The sequence below is a fragment of the Seriola lalandi genome, unplaced genomic scaffold (assembly GCF_002814215.2).
Source record: "Seriola lalandi dorsalis isolate HSWRI2012SDOR001 ecotype SW California unplaced genomic scaffold, Sedor1 jcf7180002054505, whole genome shotgun sequence".
NCBI lineage: Eukaryota > Metazoa > Chordata > Actinopteri > Carangiformes > Carangidae > Seriola > Seriola lalandi.
The window spans coordinates 515022-535999 of NW_019525058.1; the positions used below are offsets into that span (position 1 = coordinate 515022).

The 20978-nt window shown below is 42.5% G+C and overlaps 1 protein-coding gene across 1 annotated transcript; it reads left to right on the forward strand.

The window, feature by feature from the left end:
• The first annotated feature begins 274 nt into the window (after window positions 1-274).
• Window positions 275-20666, forward strand: pkib (protein kinase (cAMP-dependent, catalytic) inhibitor beta). Its single transcript, XM_023413191.2, has 3 exons — window positions 275-585; window positions 17626-17779; window positions 18349-20666. Exons 2-3 carry the CDS (start codon window positions 17638-17640, stop codon window positions 18429-18431), a joined length of 225 nt encoding a protein of 74 aa, XP_023268959.1. The 5' UTR covers window positions 275-585; window positions 17626-17637; the 3' UTR covers window positions 18432-20666.
• Window positions 20667-20978: the final 312 nt, after the last annotated feature.

Sequence of the window (20978 nt, forward strand, 5' to 3'; positions counted from 1 at the left end):
TCACAGACATATTAGATTATTTTCTTTTCTTTAAGTTGTGATTGCCATTTGCGGTATAAAATATAAACATAGTCTAATTTATGATTATATATCAATATAACTTGGGATGTAATATATTTATTTATATTTTGTGTTCTCTGCATGTCCTTATAGCATTTGTTTGTTTTTCTGCAATGATTCAATTTTCCTCGTGGATATAACTAAAAGGTTTTCTCGACAGCTTTTACTTTGAAGGCCAGATCCCCTCTCTTCCTGTATCCTCCGCGCTGAGTGCGTGCGCCTTGACGCTCCTCCCTGTTGCTGCCCGGGAGCGAGCGCACAGTGAAGCGCTCGGCTGTTCGTGTGCTGTCGCCGCTGTTCAGTCCGCTATGCCGCGGGTCCAGCGTGTCAGCTGTGATGAGGCCGTGTAATGTGTCGCACCGGACGGGCTCCCCGACACGCCGCACTTTCCCCTCTTCGCCCCTGCTGAAGAAGATGGTGTCTGGCGGCTAGTTCCAACTTCGGACTCCAGTCCTTGGTGGTTTTTTTTTTTTTTTTTTTTTTTCCTTCCTCCCCCCCCTCGGCGAAGCGCACTGAAATCAGTTGGTGAGTGTCCGTCGTTGCGCACATACACTGTCACCTGTTCTGCTCCACAGGTAGGACATCAGACTGGCTTCTGCTGCTGCTGCTGCCGCCGCCGCGCGCTAACACAGCGAGCAGCCTCCAACACAGACAGGGGAGTGATTGCTGGAGAAGAAGCTGCTGGTTGCGATATAGAGCATGCAGGGGAGAGTCAATGAGGCATGCTGGAGCCATTATCCGCACAGAAACTGACATGATAAATAAAATAAGATAAAAAACAATCTAAACAACAACATCAGGAGTTTAAACAACAAATCCTCCGGATCAACCTATCTTGCCAACATCAATCATCTGAGGCTTCAGCTGCAGGCTTGTTAATATTTAACAGTGTTCTATAGCAAATGTCAAATACAGGCCGACAGTAATCTCCAGTCAACTCCAGCAGCCTGTCACCTCCATATGGAGGTGTGCCTATCAGGTCGATGGCAGCTGGATTATCTCCCTTGATTTATTAAAAAGGTGCGTAAACCGTGACCTTCAGATGCAGCTGGTGATATGGTGAAGTGTGAAATGAAACCACGGTCAAAATCAATCAGTCTGAAGCCAGCATCAAACATGTGAAACCTTAAAAAACCGTCAAGAAGAATCTGTGAAAGCATATGGTTTTGTTTTTGAGGGGGGAGGGGGTTTCACCTTAAAAGACCCAGAGGACTTTTCAGAATGCAGTTGAGAAGTAGTTTAGTTCAGTCCAGGTCCAGTCATTGTCAGTTTCTGAGGGCCAAAGCTGAGGGCCATTTTGTGCACCAGTGTGCAGTGTTTTAAAAGGGACCTGAAATCCTCCTAAAAATAGACGTAATTTACCACTTAGGTTATAATGAGATGCTGAAAACTACTGTGGAACTAATATTTCATAACCCGGACTACAACGTCTATACAAATGTGTTAAATGTATATGTAACGTGTGTGTGTGTGTGTGTTTGTGTGTGTGTGTGTGTGTGTGTGTGTTGTAGCCCCTTCATGTCATCATCCTGAGGACAACGTGTATTCACATTCATACGAGTCAGGCCAGTTCCACATGTGTGCAAAGGCGTGCGTGCAGTCTTTCTGCTTTGGTGAACGAATTTCAAGCAGTGTGTGTGTGTGTGTGTGTGTGTGTGTGGTCTTGTCTTCTTGAACGTGCTCTATAGTGAATCATTATTGCCAAGTGAGGAAAATGAGGCCTGGGTCTCTGTCCTGGTAGTTTTTTTTTTTCCTCTGCCCGTCCTTTTTAAATTCTATGATCTCATCCTGTGTTAATTACATGTGCATGAGGTCATGGTTGGCTCAGTCTCATTTCTTGGTCTGGCTGCTGTGATGCGACTGGGACACAGTGATCACCTGTCAATATGACGGCGTGGTCAATACCAGGCCTTTTTTAATTTTTCCTGCAGCTGAGATTAGTGTGTCCTTCTGTTCAGCCATGATGACTCTCTCTGATCATGATAACTACCAAGTTCTTCTTCCTGTGATTCGTCTAAGGACGAACCTACTGGAAAACACTTCTAGAAACATAAATATAAAACTGATTATAGGTTCAACCATCAATGTTTTACATCTATATATAAAAATATGTTGTTTATTACTTTAAAGCTGCAGTAAAAGATTTCTCTTGGTCACCTGATTGCAGCGGAACAACGACACTGACGTATGTTTGATCCCCTCACACGGTCGTTATGCTGGATGTGTTTGCAGACAGCTGCTTATTCCTGGACGCACGTGGCAACATTAACGTGCATTAGAAGTCGTGTTAGCCCGATATTCAGATTTACTTTGCTCCTGATTTTGTCTCCACCAACCCCAGAGAAAAATATCCGGCTCTTTAGCTGCTAAATGCTAAAGTGCGGTCAGCAGTCAGGTAGGGCACAGTTGGTTTATTAGCCTTTTTATTTTAGCAGAAGCAGCCTGCTGCAGCTAACGAGGCTAATGAGAGCATTAGCAATGTCATGGTAAATTTGTGGGAAGGAAAACCAAATCAATAACTTACAGTTTTGTAGACCTGAGTAATTAATTGTTAACAAAATTAATAGTTAGTGCAACTTTAAGTTGAGCTAATAAAATACAAACAGCTCTGAGAGGAGCAAAAAAGAAACAAATCTCTCCAATGTGCCTGTGAAACAGTTTTTATGGTGCACCTGGGGGAACAGCAGCGTTTTATTCTTGGCATTACAGTCACTTCTAGTCATGTTTAAACTCCCTTAGTTAATATTTAGTCATGGGACGTGAAGGTACGTCGCTCACGCCGCCGTCGCAGGCAGCCTGCTCTGTTCTGTCATCGCCGGGTGAATCATCTGACATCCTATCATCTGCTCTCCTTCCGCATCCTGCTCTTTCTTGGAAAATCAGGCTTCGTGTCTCTGTGCGTTAACACAGATGATGGCAGACAGATGATGACATCGCACCCTGTGCCCCCCCCCCAACCCTCCACCCGCCCTCCTGCCCACCCATTCTTATTCTGGAGTCCCAGAGGTGCCAGACGTGGCGGGCTGCTCAATCCTTTATCACTAACCTCCTGAACTGCCTAAGTCAGCCTTATCTTCAGATTGAACAGGGAACAAAGGCTGCCACTGTAATCAGTAAACAGGTAAATGCTTTACCTATAAAATCTGTTTAATCTTCAGTGGCCTCGACACTGAGCAGCTTATCTTCATCCCTATCTCACACTTTCCCTCATTAGGACGCCATGATGGACACATAAACAGGGTGCAGGCCTGTTCCAGTCGAGTTTGACCACTGTGTACACAGGCTGATATTTTTATATTCAAATATCATCACTCAAGTGCTTCAGTATCAAATAACGTCACTCAATGAGTAAAAATCCTAAACAGCAACTAATATCTTCGGGGGTTTGGAACAACCAGAAAGCAGATTTTCTCTTCGCGTTATCGGGATGAATTTGTGTTTGTTCACCTCAAACATCCATTGTGCCGACAGCACAGAGGTTAGCTGTAGCTAGTTAGCAATTTACGCGCCAACCTTGTGTTCGAGGCTTGAGGAGATTGTCTGCAAATGTTTTGCTCAAGTAAAAATATTTTCAATTTTCATAGGTTCAATTATGCATCAGTTTACGTCCATCCATGTCTTTACATTGACTTTCATCTCTCAAGTTTGCTCCACGTTCGGTCTAAACACGCCTGTAGAGCAATTTAAAGGCATAACCATAAGTTTAATTAAGTAATTGTCTAAAATAAAATAAAAATATTTATATTAAAATTCTGATTCTGTTCATTTGGATGGTTTTGACGGACACAGTATCAAAAACTGTCAAGTACTGAAGGCAAATGTGATGGTTTTCTACTGTAAATCCAAATTTTTCTTGCCTGATTTCAGAGTTTTCCAGAGCTAATTTAATAAGTCTGGTGTTTAGAGCTACGTTTCCCATTTACAGCTGCAGGATCCAAAAAAAATAAGCAACAAAACAGTAGCACCTGGTACTGACAGCTTCCACTGAATCATCCAAAAAAAAAAAGAATATATGTAAATAAATCATATACAGCTGACCTAAACAAACCCAGACAAACAAAATGCCCTCATTGCTGGATGAGCGTGTGGTTGCTTTAAAGGCTACTGTAAGCTAGCAACCAATTCTTCAACCAGAGTTAGCTGCTACCAGCAACTGCTACCACGGGTTTCCTGTCAACCGGAACAAAGAAAAAATGGCTGACTGCATTTTATTTCAGTGAGGTGTCTCGTACGGCAGCTTGTTTTCAGACGAGGAAAACCACATTTATATGCGTGGAAGTCAGGTGGAGCGGTGAAGTGTTTGAGATGAAAACACGCTGATTTGACCTTCTGTCCGCTGTAAAATCGCCAATGAAGGAAAGGAAAGTGCTCCTACTCACCTCTGAAATGTGCCTCTCTGCGGCGAGATAAATGACAGCCAAGGGTCGCCTGTCACACTTTTACCACCCGGCGCCCAATTCAATTCCCATTGATTGGGGACCTTGCCACTTTGAGGATGGAAACAGTAATTTGCCAGGCTAAGAGCTAGCCCTTCATCATGCCGCTGTATTGACCAGTGACCTATAAGCGTTTACTCTGAGCCGGTGCTTCTGTAAAGTCCGTTGCCCTTTTCTGTCACCTATAGCTGGCTGCCATTTGGGTACAGCTACTTTTATCTTTATGCCATTAAAACATGTCAGTCAGTTCCTCCCCACCTGGTTTCTGGAGGACGTGTAAGACGGCGGACATGTTTAGCAGAGACATAGAGGACGGAGGATGATAATGGGGAACAGAAGCTGCGTTAGATTCCCCCGACCTCAACCTCTCTGTGCCCATTTTCCCAGCAGCACAGCCTGACGAGAGCCAAAAGGGGGTGGCGGCATAACTCAGTAGATGCCCCCCCCCCAGCCCCCAGCCAGCCCCCAGCATGCCTAAGCGCCGGCTCTATGGGAAAAAGGACCGTGGTTCGCCAATGTCATCTCTCCTGCTGCCACAGCCTCTCAATACTGATTAGACGGGAAGGGGACAGTAGGTGAGACGGGAGGGTTACTCTGCAGAGACAAAGGGTTTATTGTAATTCCCCAAGGCATCTATTCAGTCCACAGATCAGTGACCTTTTTCAGTGTATCAGACAACACAATGGAATCAGCTGCTTCCTTTCCTCTCTCTCTCTCCCCCTCCACTCATAATTACCGCGTGGAATTCCGTCTGCCCCAGAAACAGGCACGGCATCTCGAAAAAACGTTCGGTCAGACATCCGCCATGTGAAGAGCTCAGTCCTGCCCGTTGTGCAAGTGAAGAGGCTGTGAGAGGGTTGAGAGGTGCAGACGCTGTTTTGAATTGCGTTTTGCAACGAGCTGGTTTCCACTGAAGGAAGCGTCTCTTTACAGCAGCTGCACCCGCCGACTTTTACACGTCTTATATCGACAAATTGTTTTCGGTTTCGTTGGACTTGAATTCATCGGTTTGACCAGAAACACAGCTGTAAACGAGAATGGGGATGTTCTGCGTCCGCCGTTAGCTGTTTGCTAACACATTCGCCATGGCAACTTTACATGATAATAATGGGTGAAATGTTGAGCTTGTTCCACTAAATAACCCCCAATCAATGAGTTCATCTTTAAAGGTGCATGATGGTTATAGAATTATGGCTGAAATAAACATTAATAATGTATTTATTAGCAGACAGAAAAATAAACTGCAACAATTTGTGATCAATTAATTTTTTTAAGCAAAAATGCCAAATATTTTCTGGTTGCAGCTATTTTTTGTTTTATGTGATAAAGCTTATATCTGTAAGTCTTGTGTTGGTCGGACAAAACAAGCGATTTGATGCCGTTGTCTTGGGTGTGAGGAAATTGTGACGTTACACACGATTGTCTTACATCTTTTGGACCAAATGATTAATCAATTGATTGATCAATCAAGAGAGTAATTGAAGATCTGATGTCGGTGAGTTTAATTGTCTTTGTATGAGGCATTTGTTCTCATATTTGGGGATGGAGAATAGAACGTAAACTACAGTGGAATATTTTTGGGCAACATCACAGGTTCCCTTCTTCCTACTTCTTTTGCCTCCTATGGAGCTAATTGAGGTGGATGTGGCGTCTGATCAATCAGCATCCTCCCTGAACAACTTGGGATTTCCCACGAAGAGCTGGAGGAAAAACGTCAAAGGAAATGGATGTCACTCCTTCTGTGTTGAGTTTGGACTTGAGAAATACCAGGATGGATAGATAAGTGGAAATCCCAGGGTTTCTACTGGTGGAGATGAAATCCTCGTCTGTCGCGGCTCTTCTTTTATCCCCGTTGCTGAGCGCAGCTTTAATCACAATCACAAACACAAACACAAGAGCTTGACACTTCTGTTGATGCAGGGTGGCAGTGTGTGTGTTGGCTTTGCAGAATTTTTATTTTTTTATTTATTTGTGTGTGTGTGTTTGTGTGTGTGTGTGTATTTCAGCCGATGTCCCATTTACCAGGGTTGTTGTCGGAGAGTGCCAGAGGCCCAAGGGTGGTAGCCAGCGTGCAGGAGCAGCACGTGCAGCCGCAGCCACCCCGGCCGCATCGCTGTTGACATGATGGTCTAGTTCGGAGAGCGCCCGGGGTGGAGGACGGCCTTGGTTACACTCTTCAAAACAACGGGCTTTGTGCTGAAATATTGATGTGACGGCAGCACACACTGTCCTCCTGGTGTCACACATGTATTGGACATGTGTGACGCATAAAGTAGATTTATTCTCTTGGCCTTACGGCTGCTGCAAGGGTGCAACTGATATATGGCCTCCGAAGGCTGATACTACTGATACTGATACTAGCACTGAATTGAATACATTAAAATACATTTTTCAGTCATTTATAAAGAGAAAAATGACAAACATTCCCTAATTTGAAAAGTTAAGCTTTTTCTCAGTTTCATATCAAGATGAATTCAACAACTTTGTGTTTTGGACAGTTGGTCAGACACTTTGAAGATGTCACTCTGGGCTCAGGTGAAAGCCTGATGGGTGTTTTTCATCATCTTTTGACATATTCTTAGACCAAATGATTGTCAGATAAATTGGTGATGAAAATAATTGTTACTTGCAGCCAGTGGACGGCTGTGAAAGCTCCATACTTTTTTATTCCTTTTTTTGGTGCTCAAGGAAATGTGTCTATTGCAAACTGTGAATTACCCAAAAGCTGGCAATGAATGTGTGTCAGTTTGGTAAATCTTATTCTTTGATAAAGTCATTCATAATATATATATATAATATATAATATGAAAATATGTTTATTCTTCTGTTTTTCAAAGTAATGCTGAGGTTTTCAAAGTCAGACACTGCATCAAAGGCACTATTAAAGCTATTAGCTATTAGCTGTTCCTGCTTTGAAAGCTCCCAAGAATGTACATCAATCAGTGGATTACTTTGATGCTAAAGGAGATTTAAAGCAGCAATTTTATGTTAAAGTTTCGCCATTGCTACATATATGTGTATATATATATATATATACATAATAAACGTTAGCACTAACAGCTGTTCAGTTCAGCATCAAACTTAATTTCCTTATTCACCAGGAGCTTTCTCCAGACCCTCTTGTTCTGCCTTTATTTCTATCATTTCTTTTCTTTCTACTGAAGTTAGCATGCTAACCAGCTAGTTCCAGCCCAGTCAGCCTATGTCACCACTTTCCGATACCGAGTCACTGTAGTGTCCGGTCTGCTCGGAGGGTGTATTATAACCTCTTGTCTTATAAACACAACGGTGGTTGAAGCTCTTGGTGAGGCTCGCCCCCCCGGGGAGGCGAGCCTCACAGTTTGAAAACATCTGAAGTAATATATCTAAAAAACTATCAATTCTGTATCGGTGCCTGAACTTCGGTATCATATGAACTTTTACGCCCTAGACTGAAACTTTTGTGAACTGAGTTTCAATATTTTCAAGACTTTCATGTGGAAAAGGTTTACAATGAATAAAAGTATTGATTGTTTCCACCAGAGAGGATTTTTTTATTAGAAGTTTAGAAAGCAGTTTAAACCTTTTCATAGAATGAAAACTTCTCAAAATAACTGTATTAATATTACATGCCCCTCATGCATACTTATGTGAATTTTCGTGAAATAAAATGTGATTAAATTAAATTAAGGTCAAGTGCCCCCCATTTAGATAACTGGTTGATTAATTAAATGATAAATACAGCATGCAACATCACAGAAACACTTCACACATGTGTCATACTTACTTGCTAGTGACAACTTCCCTTTTTACAACAGTTTAATATAGTTGTGCTGATCTCAACAGTTTATTAGTCCAGTCAAACTGCAGATAACAGACAGATAACCTGACTTTGAGTTTTGACTTTTACTTTCCTACTCTTCCCATAATGCAGTTCAATAGTGTCATGTTGTTACACGCTCACTGGCTCGGTTTTCTGTTGTAAATTTTACTGTTGCCGAGACAACCTGATGACATCACCAGGGTTATTTTATCTGACTTAATGAAGCTCAGTGAAGACATTACGCAGCCGTTTCCACCGGCTGAGCGGTGCCTCTATTGACTAGTAACGTTGCATTCATGCGTAACATCTATGGAAGTCCTCTGTAAAGTACTGGACTCAAACCAAACAAGTTAAGATGGACAAAGGCCATCAATCTAATTAGCCTCTAAATCTAATTAGACTCGGAGTAGAGCTACATCAATGGCAACACGTGTGTAGCCGCCACCAGGCAAAAAATAGGACATCCTTTATCGGACAATGCGATTTTGTCATGTTTGCCCTTTGTTATGGAACGAACTGGAGAGCCACTCGTGGTCAGGATTAGTTAATAGTCAGTGTTGAATCAGAACGTGAAGTGTGAAAGTCGTACATGCCCCAAAAACAGTTCTTACTTCACATGTTCTGTGCTTCAGACCGTCCCTGAGGCCTCCGCCAGCGCTGCCTGCCAGCCGTTCTTTACGGGTCTCTGTCAAGTGTGCTAATTGTTGTGAATAGCTGGGTGCTTTGTTGTTGTGATTGACCCTTATGACAAGCCGCTCAATCTGTCTCATATTTGGCAACGCGGAGGCCACTCAGTCGTCCTAATTTCGTATAATGGCTTGTTGTTGTTATTGCACATTAAATGCAGTTAATTACAGAGTGGGCGGTTTGCTTTCAGATGCTATTCGAAGGACTGTAGCAGGAGGTGCCCTTTGGACCTTTGTGCCAGTAAACAATATAGCTGAATGATATCAGTGAGTGCTTGTGACTTCCTCTTACTGTTTGTGGGTAGTTTCTGAAACTGTTTTCGAAATTCAATAACAATGCGCAGTATTCAGCAGATTGAGACTTTTCAACTGCGATATTTATATTTGTTATCTTTTTCATTGTTATTTAGACTATTGAAAATAAAAGAGAAAGACTGGCCCCTTGCTAAACTTGCTAATCTGTTCAAACTAATGCAGAAGGTCACATATGCTGTTTGTAGTGATAACGTGGCAGATTTAAAACAAAAACCAAAACATTCACATGTAATAAAGAAAAGCATGTTTCTCATTTGTAGCTGATCACCATCAATTTTGCTGCATCAGCTGTAGCTAGCTAGCTAATTAATGCTAACTCCAGCTGACAGCTTAATGTTTAGAGCTACGGATGGCTCCGTATGTAATATTAAACTATAATGTGACTGTGAATTGATTGTTGAATTGTGAAACACCTGGATAAAAAAAAAAAACACATTGATGCTTCATTATTTGCTGCAGCGTCAACTTTGTCAAACCAAATGAAGAACGGGACCAAATTGCTAACGGTAGCTTAACTCGTGGATGTTCTGGTCTTGACTATGTTCGATTCCAACATAACACAACCTCTTCAAACATATCTTTTCTACCTACGTTAGCACAAGGAGAACGATGTTAACATATGAGGCGTTCCTTGGAAACAACACTAGTACGAGCAAGAAAGTTAGCCAGGCATGCTAACGTTTGCAGCTCGAGTCAGAGCAAATACAATGCGTCCTTCTCACACGTTAGCTCATGTGTTTTTGCTTTTGGAAAAGTTAAAGATAAATACATCACCCTAACTTTTGGAACAGACAGTAGACAACTCTCCTGGTGCTTTGGTTTGAGACGACCTGCCGTGCTTAGTTTACAGTTGCTACGCCATGATTGGACAGTTTGGTTTAGCAAACAATCAATTGAATGATTCCCCCAGAATTTAATTATTATTTTGTTGGAAATCCTTTAAAACAGAATTTAGACCTCCACCAGACACACCAGGCAGATTCTGTGAGAAAAGGGCCGATGTTAACTGGTGATTTCCAGTAAAGAGACTTTCATTTTCAAACATTTCGGCTTGTACTGTACATGCCCAGACCTGTCTCTTAACACCCCTCCCTTCCCCTTCAACCCAGCAAATTATCTACAAAGTAAAAAGCCTACACCGATGTGTTTTTGTCTTGCAAGTCCTGGCTTCTGAAACATGAAAGCAGGCAGCCATAGTGAGGGGAAGATCTGCGCAGATCAGCGGAGGGAAGACGAGAGAAGATCTGCCTGGTATGTTTGTGAGATCTGAAGGGAGGCTGTGATCGCGCTGTCTCATTAGATCAGTCTCACCTCTCTGCTTCTCTCTCCTCTGCGAGTGCTTAGGAAGAGAAACACAGCTTTTTTTTGGGGGGGGGGATCAGCCTCTGATATCAGAGCCTTACTTCGCCTTCTAGCTTTTGTGCATATGCTTAACCTTCTGTGCACCTGTTAATGTGAATATGATGAGTGAAGCCCTGTTCCTTTCCTCACACTTCTTACTCAGGTGTTAAATTTTGCATAGAGCTTGATAGTTTTGCACCGAATTCATCTCATCTCATGCATTTCCTTTTTTTCTATTTAATCCTTTTCAACAGTTATGAACAGTTATTTCGCGTTATACCTTCCTGCGAACCACTTTCTCAACCTCTTTTTATTGTGCTCCTGTATTATTTCCATTGCTTACCTGCAGTAACAATCCACCACTTAATGTTAACATCAAATCAGATGTTAACATATCGAGACATCTCCGTGAGCAGAAAAAAGAACCAAAGCAGCATAAAGATAGTCCTGCATCGCCTTTGGCTCCCCTCCTCCACTATATAGCTGCCTTTATAACAATGGTGCAGTTTCCATGGCAGCTAGAGTCATGTTAAGCTTTAGGATAACAGTGAAAAAAAGTGGGGAGAAGGACAGGGAATAATCACAGGGTTTGAGGGACTAAAAATAGCAAGGGACTTAATCCCAGGCATTATTTATTCATCTAAAACTTATCGTGTCTGCGCCAGCTGTGTAAACATGATTTCTTCAGTTCCTCTTTGGGTGGGAAGGCAGTTTTCTGACCTAAACCCCCGCCCCAGTCTTAATGACTGACTAATGCCATGACTATAGGAGGGGGGGGGGGCAGTCGCAGCAAAAAGACAACACACACAGACCACAGATGGATGTATACGGTTTGGATTTGCTGTTGCCGGACTGTCTGGTGAGGAAAAGCATTTAGACAAAACATAAGACAACTCGCCAATCTGTAATTAAACATCTCTGAAAATCATGTCACAAATCGCCAGAAAAAGTGACAGTGTTTAATCTAACGGTTGCCGGTTCACGTGTTATCTGCGCTGGTTTGTGCTGTATGGACTGTAGTGGAGCTGTAGTGTGTGGACGTCTCTCTCTCTCTCTCTCTCTCTCTCTCTCTGTGGCCGTCGCACTGCGAGTGTGAGACTGATGAGCAGCAGAATAGAGGTCAGCCTCAGGCAGCAGGCAGGGCCAGGCTGCTTGGCTCGGAGAACTGATATCTATCATTGTCTCCTGTTTGGAGGGAAGAAAGCTTTGATGGATGTGGCTTTTTAAAGGCCTCTACCAGTGCTGATATTTTTGTACTAAAAACTTCCAGTAGCTTATATTTCATGCGAGTATTTTATATGTATCAACAGTTTATGACCATTTTTTATGACTATGATACTTAAACTTAAAGGTCTGTTTTTTTCAGATATTTTCCAAGAAACTTTATGGATAGAACTTTGTAATTTCAGACCAAATTACAATGAAATATTTCCTCTTCTCATCTCCCCTCTCAGTTTTACTTCTCCTCTGATCATTTTTCTTCTTCTGTTGTTTAATGGGTGATGAGCCTGCCTCAACTTCCTGTCCTGTAATTTGAGTTTCAGTCAAGCCTTTGTTCATAGATGTTTGCACTTCCCCTCTAATTAGTACTAAATGATGTCTTCTGGGAAACTTCCTAAGAAATTCTGCAGATATTTAAAGGAAATTATGGACCCGTAAAATAGAGCGTTACCAAACCATTAAAATCGTCTACAAATATTTATTTATTTTCCATAAAATATTCTACACTCAAGAGCTTTTCATCATATTGCATTCCCCAGGTTAAGAATTCTCTTTTTATTTTAATTAATTAATTAATTTTATATATTTATTTATCACTTTTCACAGTGGTTCAGTATGTTGTTCATTATATTCAACAGTTTTATATTGGGTATAATGAATATTGCAGCATATAACGTGGTCAGTTATACAAGGCGTGTAGGTTTTCTCCATACCATGGAAAGATTTACTCGCCAAGTTCGTGAATGGAGTTTGTTTTTGACATTTTACACACAACAGGGGAAGTAATACGTCCGTGTCGGTTGTCTGGTCCAAGTTCTGAAGCTCTCAGTGTCTTTGTGTAAGTTAGCTTTCTTTCTCTTGCTCTGTCCGTGGTGCTGAAAGCCTCCAGTCCCCGCTACTGAAAATGTCTGTGGAGACGAGCTTTCTCACTCAGGGTCCTTGGACCTGTATTTTCCGCTCAGAATAGCTGCTACGCTTTTCTGAAGAAGCCAGCAAGGCTTTCTTCTGAAAAGAGCCGCTCTCGCCGGCGGGTTGAGAGCACCGTGCGTTTTGATTGGAGACAATAACCTGTGCTGCTGTGGTCAGAGTTACCCTTCAACACTGGAAGTGATGCGCTGTTTAAGTGCAACACACCTGCTTTTGGTATGGCTGAAAGGGCTTTTTTCATTTGCACTTGTCCAACCTGCAAGACATCAGAGGATAATTTTAGCTGTGTGATTATTTACACAGTGGCACTGCAAGACAGAGGATGTTTCAAGTACACGCAGTGTAATTTGTTGCTAAATTATAGAGGTCACTGTGTTTAGAAATAGCCCAGGTAGCAATTTGCAGCATTAATGAGCTGTTATTTAATTGCGGAGCTGTCACTTGTTTCCAGTTTGAAAGAAAACAGAAAGACACTTTTTTATTCTCTTTTTTTTTTTTTGTCAGCATCTTCGCACCCTCTCATGTAAGCAACCATTGACCTGTGACAGTTCTTCCATCAAAAGGCTTTCATAACTCGACCTTGTTGCGTAACATACCTGCGGCTTGTTCCCGTGTCCGACTAAGCTGGCGCCGACATCATCGTATCTAGGTCAATTTTCTTGACAAGATAATCCCATCTAAACTGTTGTTGGATTAACAGCTAAAATAAACCTGTTCAGATGATGGGTCACTGCCTGTTTCAATGTTTAATCCGACGGCTTAATGAAAGTTACCGACCAGATGTTCTAATTAGGGCCAGACTATTGGTCGGTTGCCAAGGCTGTTATTGACACTGATATGTTTGGATTGAAGCTACTGGAAGCTGATGTTTTGCAATGATTGTTCATATTTACCTAAAAAATTACAAAAGGTAAAAAGCCCTAAGATACATTTAAACCATCACTGGATGCTAAAACAAAGCTAACAACATGTTTAGGGAGAGAAACAGCTTCTTAAGGTTGACTGAGGCAGGTTTTTCAGACTAAAACCCTGAAGCTGTTGAGGAAAATCCTCCCACATCACACTGGGAGCTGTCACCAGCTGGTATTAAATAAAAGGTCAACATAGACCTGACATCACAGCAAGTCGATACATCAGCCAAAGCCTTGTTTTTGCTTTTAATTATCCAGATTAACAGTCATATCCTGGCTTTTCGTTGATAATCGGCTGTTCGGCTGGACAAGCCTGTCGGGCAACAGAGGCAAGAAGAAGAAGAGACAAGCTGTGTGTCCTCTCCGCCGCTCGGCTCCGATTAGACTGCTATTGTCGGACTTTTAGTTGAACACTGGCCTCAAATCCAGGACAAAGAGCAGCTTTGACATGTGGGGCCTGATAGGGAAAACAATGTTCTGGATTCCCTGGACGCCTACAGTGCAGTCCTACTAATTTAATTTTGCAACTATACAGACCGGTTCACCACAGAGCTACTTCGATTCAAAGACCCGAAACTGGAGAGGTCGTTGCTCGCCCCGAGGGCACAAAGGCCACGTCCTTGGTGTTTTCATTCGAATTTTTCATGTGCAAAGCGGCACATGGAGAGTCTACAACTGAGCGCTTACTCATGAAGGATTCACTGTTTATTCAAAATCACCTTTCGATGGTGAAAAAGAAAAATATATGATCACCTGTTTGAATTCAAAATACAAAACAGGCTGTGTCTCCAGGTGGGGGGCGTTCCCAGAATATTTTAACCTGTTTGACCCGCCGATGCTAAGCTAACGTCGTTCACCTCGCTTCAACAAACTTGGAGTAATCGAGGAAAGAGAAGTAATGTTTGGAATAATCTTGGATTTGACGCCATGAATGAAAAAATGGATGCACAACGCAACAGCCTCACGGTAAACTCAGCTTGTGTGAGGCAGCGGAGGTGCAGCTATTGAACAGAACCATCATTTCTACAGTGTAGTTTAGGAATAAGCAACATTGACTCGGATGAATTTGAACATGCAAACTTGTTCAAACGTGACTTTTTTGAAACAGTGACAGTCCTGTGGTTAATATTTTTATTACTGTTTTATTGGATCCCTTTAGTATTGCAAAAAGTTGTTTTTAAGCAGCATTTATACTTTTAATCCAGCAAATGCAGAATAAAGGACGTTTGATTGAACAGTTAACTAAATAAATAACATTTTTTGTAACTGAAATATTATTTTTATATTTATTTTTTATTATATTTGAAATGACCGTTCCCACTGTGACTCATGTCGCAATATCTGTGAAAATAATCATTTTCATTTTATGATTTGTTTTTGCCTTTCGTTCAGCCCCATTTACAAATGAACCTCAGTATGTCTAAATTCGTGGCTGTGGCCCCCGAGTTTTCAACATGGCACAACATTAAATGTGCAACAACATTTTGAGATAAATAATTTATCGCTGCATTAATTATTAGTGTCTTACTGTATGTTCATCCTGTTCAGTAAAGCCAGGGATGCTCCGAGTGTTTGTGTGTGTTAAGTAAATGCTATCAGTCATGTCAAAAAATGCTACATGCTACAATGCTGCTGTCACCTTTCATCACCCACAGCCATGCAAATCCTGCCATTTCATTGTGTTTACATTGTCCTGCCGGTAGCAGTCACTCCTCCCTCGGTGTGCACAGTCACGGGTTTAGTTGTCAGCAGGCGATTATGTCAAACTGTCGGAGGAAATATGTTTATGCTCATGGAATTATTAAAAGAAATAGGCCACTATGAACTACTGTGGCTTATATGAGCTCAATGTCTAAGCTACAATAGCGCTTGAGGCTAACAGATGGCCAACCTGTGGCCCCCTTCTTTTTTTTTTTTTATATTTCTTTTTTTTTTCTGGAGATCTAGGATTGTGCATGTGTTCAAGTGTGTGTGTGTGTGTGTGTGTGTGTGTGTGTTGAGTTTATAGCTGCAAGTGCACATTAACTCACATGCCATTCCTTTGTTGAGAGAGAGCGATGGGAAATGGGATTTTGCTCCACAGAATGGTATGGTTATTTAAAGCAAAGCAACACAACAAAAGAGGGAGACTGGGGAAGAGAAAGAGAGATAGTGAGAGAATGGATTCGAGTCATATACCTGCCAGTGGTGCTTTTCTGTATTGTTGCCATAGCAACAGCGGCTTGCTGTACTTGTGTGTGTGTGTGTGTGTGTGCCTGTCTGTGTGTGTGTGTGTGTGTGTGTGTGTGCCTGTCTGTGTGTGTGTGTGTGTGTGTGTGTGTGACAAGCAGTGTAATTCTGCTGGTCACCAGTGTAGCCTAGAGCCGACTCCCCAGCTGCTGGTTGCCATGAGCCCAGACAGACGCATCCTCCGCTCCAGTGATAAATCTTTTCTCCTGGCGTTAAAATCACTAAACAGATTAGGCACGTTTTGTTTTCGGAGACATGTCAAGATGAACGGACACTGCTGGGCTCTGTAGTATCCAAACTGTGACGTTAATCATTTTTAAAGGTCCCATATTTTACTCTTCTTCTGTGTTTTGTCTGAAGTGTAGATCCATAAGAAGATATATTTGTGGTTTTAAGAACCAAAAACCATCTCAGTGTAGTTTTACATCTCCTCTCTCAGGCGTCTCTCTGGAGCTCTAGTAACAACAGGTCTGTGAGCCAATCAGAAGAGAGGAGGCTCTGAGCCTCTCTTCTGATTGGCTGACTGTTTTCTGAATGATCCAATAAAAATATAGCAGATTTCAGGTAAAAACACTCAGAGAAACCAAATCCTGCAATGTTTGGATGGTGGGTCCAGGTGGGCGGGGCTTGGTGACTGCTTTGTTGTGACATCACAAAGTTCCAGAAGTCCTGACGGCTGGTTTTAAGGCTCAGTTTCTGAATACAGGCTGTGTGCATTTCTCTGTGGACTGAGGCTTTGATACTTTCACAGTATTAATATAGAAGCTAGAGCTGATCTATAATCACACTACGTATGGACACAGACCTTTACACTATATGCAGAAGTAAAGTCATTAATTAGAGATTAGAGGAAAATAGGCCAAGTAGATTATTTAGTTAGGTAGAGAGTTTATTGTCATTCCATATCAGGACACAGTGAAACTTAGTTTGGCAGCACTCCACTCCTTATTGTAGCATAAAAACAAAGATAAATAAGAATAAATTAATTGTAAAAGTGGTCATAATAAATATACATAAGAATAAATAGTCTTATATATACTTGAAATATTGTCTATTATTGCATGTGGTAATTGTATTGCGCTGGAGGACTTGTTTGTGGAGCTGGGGGGTGATGGATGGGGTGCCGTGGTTGCAGCAGCTTGTCCACGGCTTGTGGAAAACAGCTGTTTCTCAGCCGGTCTGTCTGTGTAGATTGCCCTGAGCCTGCCTGAGGGGAGGGTGGTGAACAGGGAGTGTCCAGGGATGTGTGGGGGTCTCTTCATGGGGCTAGTGGTTAGTTTGTGAAGCCTTCTCCAGTGGACGTCGATCGGGTTTAGAAGTGGGGAGCCGACGATCCGCTGCAGGCTGTTGTGCAACTAGAGACCAGACGGCACAACAGTACATCAAGATACTGTCTGTTGTGCAGCGGTAGAAGTTATTTTGTGGGGGGACTCTGTTGATTCGTGACCCTCAAAAAGAAGAGGCAATGTGGGGCTTTCTTGACCAGGTGTGAGGCGTTCAGGTTCCAGGTCAGGTCCTCAGATTCGTGGACTCACAGAAACTTGAAACTGGCAACCCCAAAGAGGAGTCTTCAAATGCACAGACTGAGTTAATGATATCTTTTATTACACGTTAGCACAGAAAGATGACTACTGACTTGGACTGACACAATGCTCCGTCCACTATTTTCAATTTTAACCCCCTCCTTTCTGTGGTAGAGGGATCTTGAGATGACGGAAGTGGAGCCAGTGTTGGACTTTGCCTCCTCCGGACGCTCGGGGAGGCGAAATGCCCTGCCTGACATCCTGGGCTCTCCGGCCGGCGTAAACCCTGGAGACCTGCCTCTTAAACTAGCTGAGCTCTCCCTCAAAGGTAAATGACACTAGTTAGTTTCAAAAGACTTACAGTTGCTTCAGCTCCAGTTAGAAGCATTTGTTTAGTGTCAGTATCAGAATCAGAATCAGGTTTATTGCCCAGTGGGTTTTTACATAAAAGGAATTTGCTTCGTTGTTTTGGTTCATAAAAATAAACATAGTAAGATATAAAGAAAGATGAAGCAAAGCAACTGCTGCAAGTCAGATAGCTTAGATATAAAGGAGTCAGGTGGGGGGGGGCAGTGACAGCGGAGGTCTCTGGGCTTGCTGGTCAGTTGCAGCGATGAGTCATTACCAGGTCGTTCATCACGACCGGCACGAGTGTGGTCACCAGGCGTGCCAGATTGGCAGCACTCGTGTCTGCATGGGTAGGAAGCAAATGGGCATAAAATCTAAAGACACTTGGTTCTGTGTGACCTCCAAGGTAAAACATGTCAGCACCTAGTGATGTAATGATCAGGAATTCATTGGTATTGATCAACAGAAGCTTTAGACAGCCTCTTTTTTAGCCTTGACAGTCGCAGCATCATGTTTCTCATTGTCTTTTCTTTGGTGTTTTGTGTGCAGATGGTCCGGGAGGGGCCCAGTCTCCCACGGCGGAGGAGCAACCAGCGCCGCCGGAGGGCTCGGAGGGGAAAGAGGGATCGTAGGGACTCGTTTATTTACCTCCCTGGAAACCTGCAGAGATAACCTGAGAGATGGGATGAGGAACGAGATAGAGGAGAGTTGGGGGGTGGGGGTGGGGAGGCGACTTGAGAGCGTGACGGTCTGTGGAGACTCAGCTTGTTTGAGAAGCAGCTGCAGCCACAGAGGGAGCGTGACGGACCGACTACCCCAGGACTGAAGCCGGGAGCTTAGGACTTCTTTTCTGAAAAGAGTCAGACGCTACTTAGTTATAGAAAACACTGAGTGTGTGTGTGTGTGTGCGTATGTGTGTGTGTGTGTGTGTGTGTGTGTGTGTGTGAGCTATACACACACACACTGTGGACACACTGAGAATCAAAGACCATGACAGATTGTATACTGTACACTACTATTTTTGTATGATTTATTTAAAATGATAGAAAAACTGGAATTCGTGAGTCGGACTGTAACATGTACCATTTCCTGCTGATTTTTCTTTAACGGTACATTTGTACGTAACTGGGAACTCACTCACTTACCTACTTACGCTTTTACACTAAATGTGTATTATCTACTACAGGTTTTCAAATCTGAGGTGGTTGCACAGTGTATCTACGTTGTAAATGTACAGTTTTTACCCCTCTCTCGCCCAGACTGTTTCCATCTTAGCAACGACGACCAGGGATTCGATCCATTGGTTTGTTTTTGGTTTTTTTAGGTGTCCATATGGTGCATAATGTGGAAGAGCCGTCCTTATCTTGAGACATTCCTGTAGAGACTAGTGTCCCACTGCCAGCAACGTACACACTGCTTCTTATAATACTGGGGGGAAGAAAAAAAAGAAAAAAGACTGTGATGTACTTTTGTTTTTTTTTGCTCAAGGCTGCTTTTAAAAGTCTCTTCACTCTCCAAACCTCTGAAAATGTGTCTCGTGGCAGTTTTACGACCGAAAAACGGAAAATGTTTGTTGTGTTTTTTTCTTTCTCTGTGAAGTACTGTTAACCACTCTTTTGGGCTACTGATATTTCCTGTTGTTTTTAATAGGAGGTATCATCACACGTCTTTACTGCTTGAATTGTAAATGAAAGAGAAACAAAAAACAAAAACAAACACTTTTGTAACACTCTACAAAATCTGCATTTGCAGATCCGACAGGAGAAGCAACTGAGCTGAGCTTTGCTTAACTTCAGCAGGGCTTTATTTTCTTCTTCTTCTTCTTCTTCTTCTTCTCCTTCTTTATTCCAAAGGCTCCTCACACGTGCTTCTTATATTATCAACAGCATATGCCCCGCTGCCTGAGTAAGGGAGCAGGCATCGAGCAACAACACCGCCGCCACAATGTGTTTTTCCGTGTGCCGAAAATGGCAGCACACTCGCCTTTTGCCTCTCCAGAGTCTGTTCACACTCATCGACACATGAGAAGAGCTGTGAATAGAGAGAGAGAGAGAGAGAGAGAGAGGGAGCGAGGAAGAAGAGCACAGCGAGGGTCCACGGTTTGTCAACTATCAACTCACTGCTACTGTATATATACTGTGTTGTAGTATAATCCATGTGTCATACATGCTACCTGTATGATTACCAGACTAACTGTACCCGCGAAGAAATGATGTTCTGTAATTGTTTCTATTTGAAGATTTGTCGTCGGTGGCCGTGTCTTTATGTGGATGTGTTTTCAAAAATGCAACAAGGGAAGCCTGGTGTGCTGCTGCCCAGCCAGCTGTTTCTGATGCTATAGAGCTGACGAGGAAGCGTTCATGGTCGGATCTGAAGCTGTACGATCAACACTTCTTTTTCTTTTTTTTTTTCTTTTTCTTGTTTTTGGAGCAGAGGTTTATTTTGTAGTGTCCTGATCTTTTAAGTGGTGCATATATTTCACTTGGCGGGATTGAATCCCACATGTTGATTCTATCTGCTGGTGAAAATTGCCATATTAAACCCACAAGCTTTACATATACAACCGTGTGGTGAACAGTGTCATTCCTGTGGAAGGCCCTCAGTCCTGGTGCGTCGCTTTGAGGTTTCGGCTAATTCAGAAAAACTGCCATGGTAACAGGTTAAACTAAGATGCTAAATATGAGCATGTTAGCGTTGTCACAGTGAGCATGTCAACATATAGGCATTAGCATTTAGCTCAAAGTCGGTCAAATCACCCAAATCAGAAGTTTCCAATATTTTCCAACCCAACGGCCCAATTGAAAATCTCTAAAATGTTGGCGGCCCACATCCGACCCCGTAACAGTAATAAAGCCTTCAAACATTCAGGACTGAAGCTTTTACTTTTTTGTTTGATGGGGGGATCAATTGTCGATTCACCATATGTCTCCTTCCTTTTAACTCTTCCTGTTGCTAACCAGCTATCTATTTTGATACTGCCATCATTTCTTTTTGCTTCTTTTATGTAAACATCAACTGATGCAAAAATGAAATTATTTTACCTGAAAATACAACAACACCATGCGAATGGTGGTGGTTGTTGGTTGGCTGGAGGTGATTGAGCTCAGCCTCTGCTAAGCGCTATAGCCGTGTAGCGTGTGATTACAGCCACAGTCTCTGACAAAAAGCACTTGAAATGG